This window comes from Oncorhynchus gorbuscha, linkage group LG24 (genome assembly GCF_021184085.1).
Source record: "Oncorhynchus gorbuscha isolate QuinsamMale2020 ecotype Even-year linkage group LG24, OgorEven_v1.0, whole genome shotgun sequence".
NCBI lineage: Eukaryota > Metazoa > Chordata > Actinopteri > Salmoniformes > Salmonidae > Oncorhynchus > Oncorhynchus gorbuscha.
This window is the reverse complement of record NC_060196.1, coordinates 6772331-6781905: the sequence shown is the minus strand read 5'-3', so window position 1 is coordinate 6781905 and position 9575 is coordinate 6772331. Positions and strand designations below refer to the sequence as shown.

General features: G+C 45.0%; 1 protein-coding gene across 1 annotated transcript in view; it reads right to left on the bottom strand.

Annotated features, from left to right (window-relative positions):
- Positions 1-3671: 3671 nt before the first annotated feature.
- The window catches only part of bnc2 (basonuclin 2), a 221855-nt gene continuing 215951 nt past the window's right edge, over positions 3672-9575 (bottom strand). The window contains 2 exon segments of the mRNA XM_046325475.1: positions 3672-7219; positions 7288-7553. Of these exon segments, the coding sequence (XP_046181431.1) occupies positions 6714-7219; positions 7288-7553 (772 nt within the window). The 3' untranslated portion in view covers positions 3672-6713.

The window sequence follows — 9575 nt, the reverse complement described above, 5'->3', positions numbered from 1 at the left end:
GTAAACTCAACCCATGTGTAACGCCCACATCCACGCCCCCATTTACTCTCACCTGTAAACTCAACCCATGTGTAACACCCCCATCCACTCCCCCATTTACTCTCACCCGTAAACTCAACCCACTAACGTGTCACTCTGAGCTCTGCCCACTGAACTTTCATTCAACCAATCACATTATATTTCACCCTTTTGTAACTTTCTCACTCATCATTATTCACAATTTATTCAGGATAATCAGTAATCATGGTAGCATTCACATGAATGTAGAAGTGTTTAGAAAACATTCTTGTTTGTCATAAAAGTGACTCTAAAATGACACACTACATTATTTACCATCTGTTTCTATTGGGCACAAAATAATCTGAAACAACCATAACAAATGGAAAATGCATCCAACAAGTTAGTAGAGTCACAAGCTTGATGTAGTCATTGGTTGCTATGAACATGGGACCAAAAACAAAACTTTTGACTACTTGATTTATATGAATCTTTAGTGTTGATAATGTTTAACTTTTTGATATGTTTTTGTTTGTTAAACATCTCTTTATCTGAACAATAGTATTATTATAAAATAATATCATTTCCAAATGTTTTGGGCCATACAATATAGCTTAGTGTTTGAATCATTTATTTTATACAGTCGTCATTGCTCATCTTTATCAAGGGTGTCAATTTCAGACCCAACTGTATAATATTATTGTTGACAAGCACATTGCCCTTTTAAAGCACATGTATCTCCATTCCACTAATATGATAACGCCAGCAAATCCTAGGGCTGTTTTCAGTCCAGGACTAGGCCTAATAAGTGTCTGGGAAACTGGCCCCGAGTGCTCACACTGGTACATCTTTAAATGACTTCATTAATCTAATCGTCCACTAATTGGTCAAGATAGCCTTTCCCCCAATGATTTTTATCACAGCTTAATTAAAACAGGCCAGCAAAACTGCTGAAATTGTGTCTTGTCTGACCGGCTTGATTGACAGACTGTCCCTGTGCCTGTCGGTGTTCAATTCCAGCCACTCATAAGATGTCCTCCCTTTACCCCTAGAAAAGAACACACAACACACACACCACACAGACACACACACACACAAAATAATAATCCCTTTCAAAGACAAGCAACGTGGCGGCGTCAGATTGCCAGTGACTGATAAATCTTTAATATAAAAATTGTACAAGAATTCTGATACAAATTACAAGAGGTATTTGGACAAAATATGAATAAAATTCCATTTACATCCCAAAACCCATATGCATTTTATGCAAAAACCATAGACCGTTATGATACAGAAAAATACAAGGAAAGCAACAAAACAAAATCAATTAAGAAAGAGGACCTTGTTTTCTCCTCCAGTCTGCTAATGGGAAAAACCTGTTTAGGAGACATACAGTATTCATGAAGCTGCCAATGTCACCATTATGAAACCAAGAGTGATGCAAGCTTCCCCTGTTGTAGATGCTGCAGTTTGCGGTGTGACCCTGTAGCAATGCTGCTCTGTCAGGCAGTGAAAATAAGAGTTGATTGAGATGCAGGCCTCTGGTTGCAGGGCGGAAACACAGCCATTTAGCACAAAGAGAACCAGACAGCTACACAAAAACATCACTGTGGAAAAGAAAATGTACACAGTCTTTTTGAGATTATTTATATGTAAAAAGTAAGATTGGCATGTTGGTAAATAGTTTGGGGTGACTTGCTATAATGTTAAGGATTGTAAAGATGTTATTTTGCCAAATGGGTAAAAAGCACATTTCTGCATGTTTTTTATTTGTTCCAGGATCATTTACTGTAGAATTGCTGTTACCAAGTTAAGAGGGTAATGTTGGACCACAGCGTATCATCTGTAAAACCACCAATCTTCCCATGTGCCTTTTGAGCCTTGCCACATGTATTTTTCAAGATGGATGACGACCAGACAGCTCGCAAACATCCCCCTCCACTTACACTGGGTCAACGTCCTACCCTGCTCTCCACATACTTAAACAAAGTGGACAGAGGTATACGATCCATAACGGATCAAAAGACAACCCCACCTGCTCCATTGTCATCTCTCTCCTTCCCTCTCTCCATCGCTCTCTCTCTCTCTCTTTCAGTGATGGTGTGTTGTTGGGAAACTGGCATTTGGCAGTCAAGAGTCCACTAATGAAATATTAAAGGCTCACTCCACTCAAGCTGGCCAGTGAGGGTTTTAAGAGGCCTTCTCCTCCTGGGGACCGAGCCAGGACAGTAATGGTCCCATCGGCCTGACAACTGGGCTCTGTCCTGGATCCTAGTGGGCTAAAGATGGTAAGAAAGAGGGAGGGAGGGAGATTGAGGGGTCAGGCCCTCTTAAATGAGAGAGGAGAAAATGTGCTGTAATGTCTCCCGTGAAGGAGGAGAGGGAGAAGAGTGGAAAGGTCAGGGGGCTCCATCACTTTCCAGCCAGACAGTCAAGAAGGCTGGCACGGCTTTCTCTCCATCTCTCCTGCCTTGTTAAGTGACTGCCGCAGGTCCCTGCCAGACCGCTTTCGTTCTCAGACCGGTCCCTCTGCTCTCCTTTCTCTCTCCCTATCCTCTAGTCTGGCTATTCTGTTCTGGACAGTCTGTTCCGTGTCAGGGCAGTTTTCTCCGTGGCGTGCTGACATGGCCATCGAGTAAGAGACAGAGGGGCTAGAGATGAGGAGTCAGTGTAAGGGAATTTAATCTCTCTCTGGCACACTAACACACACTAACATACACACACACTAACATACACACACACTAACATACACACACACTAACACACACACACTAACACACACTAACATACAACACACTAACATACACACACACTAACACACATACTAACACACACACTAACATACACACTAATACACACACACATTAACATACACACACTAACACACACACACACACTAACATACACACAAACTAACATACACACGCACACTAACACACACACACTAACATACACACACTAACACATGCACACTAACACACACACACTAACGCACACAGGTCACTGATTGAGCTCCCTGGCTGCTTGAGAGGTCTACAACATTGAATAGGACAAGAGGAATGTTTAAGCTTTTGGGTTCTGCTGTCTTTCTCATCAGATCAGGTTGTGAGGTTTAACCGCGCAGGCGAAGGTCACTGGCTACAGCAGCGATAGTTAAGACTACTCTTAGCTTGTTACAGTCTCACGTTCCTCAATAGACTGCGTGTTGATTCCAAACCAGACTGATTTGGCCTTCCCAAGCATTCTCCCAGTTCTTTAATAACCACGGTATTCATCATAAGCCATCAAACACTTTCAAAGAGGGGCTTCCGCACCTTGAATACTTCCGCACAACTTGAATACGTTCAGTTGGACAACTGACTAGGTTTCCCCTTTCCACCTTCTCTCTCAGTGCATTCCATGGCAGTCCATTGCGGTCCAACTCAATGCTACATTCCACTGTTCTCCATAATGAAACGCTAGCGTGCCCTGCAGTGACAAGGCTGTATGCTAACGTTGGACAGACTGCTTTATTACATAGAGTGATGGACCGTGGATGAGCTCGCTCTCTCTCTTTTCCCCTCTCTGCCTCGGGGTGTCCTTGTTTCCCGCCCATCACCAGAGTCCTCTTGTTGCTGTCATCCCACTGGCCTGTTAGCAGGAGGAGTGTGTGTGTGTGTGTGTGTGTGTGTGTGTGTGTGTGTGTGTGTGTGTGTGTGTGTGTGTGTGTGTGTGTGTGTGTGTGTGTGTGTGTGTGTGTGTGTGTGTGTGTGTGTGTGTGTGTGTGTGTGTGAAAGAGAGACAGCTGTCAGCAGGGTTCCTGGAGTGACACTTCTGTACTTCTCCGGCTGGGCCCGTGGCGGTAAGGTGCAGTACGGTGCACTGAGCAAATGAGGCAGGCTGCGCCTCAGTGCCACTCCAGGGTGTTGCCGAAGGTTCCTGTACAAAGTTTTTCCTTCACCTGGGATAAACAGGCAATTACACATCCTTTTTCTACGGCGATGGCCATTTTGTGAACTTAAGAGTACACTATTAGTCGGTGTCCCTAAAGGACCCGTGAAGGGAGGGGGGGGGTGAGTAGTGGGTTGAGGGGGAAGAGGGGGGCGGGGGTGGTTTCTCTCAGGGAGAGAGAGTGGTGAAAGAGAGAGAGAGCGGTTTGGATCTCTGTCGGCGTCACAGTCCTGTCGGCAACATTCACGTCTGGTGGTGTAATGAAGTGACAAGTGAGTTATTAGACAGATCAGCGTCAGAAGGCCTCCAGGTAACGGTGGAACAGCACGTTTTTAATGATACTCACTGTCATCCCTCCTTCCTCTCAAGTCAGCCCTCCACCTCCGCAACCCCTTTCACTCAGCTCTTTCTCTCTCTCTTCAGAGAGGAGAGGGGTGAAGCCTGCTGCCAGTGTCGTGGAGGTTGGTAGAGAGAGGAGAGGGGTGAAGCCTGCTGCTAGTGTCGTGGAGGTTGGTAGAGAGAGGAGAGGGGTGAAGCCTGCTGCCAGTATCGTGGAGGTTGGTAGAGAGAGGAGAGGGGTGAAGCCTGCTGCTAGTATCGTGGAGGTTGGTAGAGAGAGGAGAGGGGTGAAGCCTGCTGCCAGTGTCGTGGAGCTTGGTAGAGAGAGGAGAGGGGTGAAGCCTGCTGCCAGTGTCGTGGAGGTTGGTAGAGAGAGGAGAGGGGTGAAGCCTGCTGCCAGTGTCGTGGAGGTTGGTAGAGAGAGGAGAAGCTAAGTCTTAAGAGTTGACACCAACGTGTCCATCAAAGTGTCCATCATGCCCATTGCAAAATAGTCATAAAAAACAAACTGTCCAACACTTTCATGGATATAACGGGGGTTTGAATACTGTATACCACGTAACACTGTGCGTTTTTATCCCCTTTAGATAAGCACCAATCAAGAAAGAGGAGCTCTCAATTTTTTCACATCCATAGTAACACGACAAAAACACAATAATAACCATCAACTCAAGGGCACAGACTCAAAATGAAGACCGATCTGTCTTTCTTTTCTTGAAAAAAAAAAGGAATTGATATTGGACAAGACATCTGCATCAAGATGACATCACCTGCCAATAAATACCCCTTCCCCTGGCTACTTTGCCTAGTTATCTGAAACATTTGTACCTTAAGATGTGTATGGAAACAAGGAAAATGGCTGCAAATAACTCCGAAAACAGCCAGGCAATGGCGACAGAGTTTCACAGAGTTCACCTTTGAAGCTGACAATCAGCAATGGAAATCAATACTGAAAAAATATAGCAAAAGGCTTAAGACTCAAGTGCATCATATCAACTTATGGGGTGTAAGTTAAAGTACAACTGTATGGCGGAAAAATATAGATGTTTTAAAAACCAATGCTTCTTTTTGTTTTGGTCACAGTTTAAGGACTATTTCTTTGTTTTATAATCAATGTGACATTCACAATACTTCTGATAGGATGGCCATTTTTTGCATGGAAACGTGTATAAAATAATAGGACACTCAACCAACGCTTGTTTTAGGTCACAAATACCACATGCAGTAGAAAGATTAGCCTACTTCAACCTCTGTAGCTAAGTACTGTGATATTACAGTCACACACTGGGTTTACACTCCTTGAAATGAAAATAACACAAATTAAATTCCTCAATACTTAAATCTTCTGCCTTGAAAAACAGCAGCTGTATTGTAGTCAGTTATTGTATCTGGTAGAGTAGAAATACTTAGGCTTTTTCTGAATACGATTATTTGAGTAAATGGGCCGGATGTTTGGATTCGTTCAGGAGAAATATGGGTCTTTTGTTGTGAAATAGCATTTTTGAAACTGAACACGTGCAAAAAAAATAAACCTTCCACAAGTATGTCATTTCCCCTTGGCACTGTGGCCGTCTCAGACCCCGAACATCGCGGAAACCAAAACCATTGCAAAGTCCTTGTAATAATATTACACATCCCGCTTGTATAGTTGCAAAGTGCGAAAAACTGACTTGGTATAGTAAAAGCTATAAATGATAACAAAAACAAAAGAACAGAGAATGATATTGGTGTAGGAGCCCAAAAAACAAAGCATGCCGGCAACCTCCGCATATCTAACAAGTAGATACAACAAGTCACATGATCATTAGTTCTTCTCCTTCTCAGTTTAAAAAATGGTTTTTAAACTAACATAAATGAGTCAAGCTAGTAAAGATGCTACCTCTTTCTTGCCTACCTTAGCGCTGGAAGTATTGTACTGTAACATAAAAACCAAAAAGAGAAACAGAAAAATAGCTAACAACCATCAAATACAATTGTTTTACACCAATAGCCTCTTGGGACATATTATTTACAAATGAAGCAGTCATGCTCTTGTATGGGGTTTCCTTTAAAAGCTATCATTACACAAATACAACAAGAAGATTTATATTTTTATCATTTCTGCAGGCAACAGTCACAAATAAGAGTTTGAATAGATTCTTTGGAGATGGACAAAAACAAAGACATATGGGAAATAGGAAATGGGGTTTATGGGAAACCGGCAGGGCCAGTTTTGGAATAAAGACACTTCAAGTGTCTCATCCTCGTTCTTCCAAAGAAGGAAAGGTCAAAAGTCACAACGCTTACTGTATATAGTCACTGGATCTCATCGAAGGGAAAGAGAACTGTGGTGCATGACGTCTAGGGGTGGTAAGGTGTAGTTCCTGGGGGTAAGAGCTCATGGTTTGGGGTGAGAAGGGAGTCGAGGAAGGGGGTAGAGTTGGCCAGACGAGGGCCATGGGGTTGGGCTAGTCTACCATGGTGGTGAAGGGCACGTTGTTTTTGTGGAGGTTGGGGTTCTGAGAGTGGCGGTTGCGGCTGCGCACCGAGGAGAACATCATGTTGCAGCCGGCCACTTTGCACTTGTGCATCTCGCGCAGGTGCACAGTCTTGTAGTGCACGCGTAGGGTCCCTTTGTTGCTGTACACTTTGTGGCAGATGCTGCACAGGATCCCACCACTGCCACCGGTGGAAGACAGGACGGTCGGCGAGGAGGAGGGGTCGGCGCCGGTCAGACCTTCTTCCGATCTTCCTCCGACTCCTCCCTCGCCGACCTGGTCCCGCCGCCTCCCGTCCCCTGCCTGCCCCGGGGCATGCTGGGAGCAGTCCTCCTCGTCGCTGACCCCTCCCTCCTCCAGGTCATCCAATAGGATGCCCTCGTCGCTGCCCTCGTCCGACTGGCGTGATGAATGGACTGACCCGCTGGACTGAACGCTGGACGCGGTGCTCAGGTCCAGCACCATGTAGTCGTCTGGGGGCCACTGCGGTGGTAGAAGCCGTTGGTGAGGGGGTGGTGGGAGGGGTGGTGGTGGTGGTGATGGTTTAGGGGGTAGTGGTGGGGGTGGGGGTGGGGGTAATCGGTGCCTGCCGGGGAGCTGGCGTCACGGTTCAGCCCTCCTCCCCCCAGGCTGGCGCCGCCAATGCCCGCCCCTGCCATGGCGTCCAGGCCCAAGTGGTGCCCGGCGTAGATCTTAGCCAGGAACTCGGCGCGCAGGTCCTTGGGCAGCGGCGTGAGTTGGGGGTCCAGGACAATGTCGTCCAGCTCTTTGGTAAGCAGTTTGCGATGCAGGTTGATGTTGGAGCTGTGCCTGGTGGAAAGACATAATGAAGGGGGAGGTAGAGAGAGATCGTTTTCATAAGAAAATGGCTAAACAAGTTGTCAAATCAAGCAAAATGGTGTTTCAGCGCTTTAAACAATGACTGGAATGGTAACATTCTCAGATCCTTTTAGAAAGATGATACATTTTGCATTCCAAAACATGTGTTCTGTCTCGCCCAACACATGCACCTATGCTTGGAGTTCTAAGTATTTGAATGATATTGTATCAGTCACTACATTTTCAATAACGCTCCTCTCTTCCTGTCCTCTTCAGTAACCCCTGACCTCACGCCAGACAAAATAACTACTAAACGATTCACCTTGTTCTAGAACCTCTCCTCACTCTTCACCTTACTTACTTAACCTATCAAGAGGAAGCTACATTGAAATGGCTTCCAATGCCCTCCCTTTTAGGTGAGAGAGAGTCTACCCAGTCCTTCCCTTAACGTTCCCCTAACTGGTCTAACGTGGTGTGGCGAGAGCATCCCGCCACAGTGTTTACCACAGTCAGCACGTCTAGCACAGCTCCGCTGCAAATCCAATAGACTCTGACTCAATTAAATACTCCACCATATTGAATGAGAGTTTATCAATTGATTGGAGCTGTGGTAATGCGATAATGGAGGGAAAGTGGATAGCGTATTAGATCTCCGACAGCATTATCACACTGGCTCCCTATTGGAAGTGGCTTAATCAGGCCCCCCCTTTTAAACATATGATCCCCATGTATCCCCTTCGCTTTAATAAGAAAGAAAAATGTCCGCTTTTTCACACAGAGAGCAGTAGTATCTCATAACGCATAGCCACCGCCATCGAATTCACAACAAGGAAGTTTAAGCCTGGATCTGGTGTCGTGCTAAAGCTAGCTAGAGCTAAAGGGTATTGTTTGTGAGGTGTAGCAGTCTGCATTGCAAATCCATGCCAAAAGATGTGAGGTAAAATGTGTTTTGACAGCTCAAATTCAATGCCTCTTCCCTCCAATTCCACAGTTGCCATTTCAGACTGGGAGGGATGCAGGCTCCACCACAGCAAATGTCACAATAAAATGGACAAAGAAAGGTAAACATAAGTGTGTAATAACTGGTGCGAGATATGGAAGTGGCACAGTATACACATCCCACTGTCCACAATACAACATGTTAGGGGACTTTTCAAATGAAATCAAGACTTTTAAAGTGAAATGAAACAAAAGTAAGCAATGACTAAGGAATATCAAGCAGTGCTTTTAAATATGAGGGTGTTTCATGCAAGGCAAGGGGCACGGTGGAGGGTGGGACAAACTAAAAACAGACGTCCTTAGCAGGACAGGACGAGGGCAAATGGATTCACAATGTATAGTAGAGCTTACCAGCAGTGCCATGGTTGATGCAGTCAAAAAGGGTCCCTGGCCTTTAATTATTTAGTTCCCTATCGGACATTCTCCTGCAAGAGGGTAAAAATAGTATACATTCATTGGAATGGAGGGACCCCTTTCTTTCTGTGTTACAAGAGGAAGCAAACAGGAGCACCGTCCACTTGAGCATTGTCAGCATCGAGGAGCGGGGAGAATCGATTGGCCATGGTTGTCACTGCCGTGTGTGTGTGTGTGTGTGTGTGTGTGTGTGTGTGTGTGTGTGTGTGTGTGTGTGTGTGTGTGTGTGTGTGTGTGTGTGTGTGTGTGTGTGTGTGTGTGTGTGTGTGTGTGTGTGTGTGAAAGAGTGAGAGAGAGAGAGAGAGAAAATATACAGTACATCCATGTTCTGAGACGTATGGAAATTCTTTGCTCTCTTCTTTTAACCTATGATTACAGTCTGATACACAGATGTTGTTATCTTATGGTCCTAATAATCATAACTCATCTCCTAATGTATCACTGTGTATATGGAGAAATGACTGTTTCCACAACCAATAAACAAACAATTGGGTCTAGATATTTTGCTACATCGATTACATTCAATTTGATTGGTTTGTTGATTGTTTTTAGTGAGGATGCCAACAGGCTATGGCATTAGCTGATGTGATTGGGCTGTAT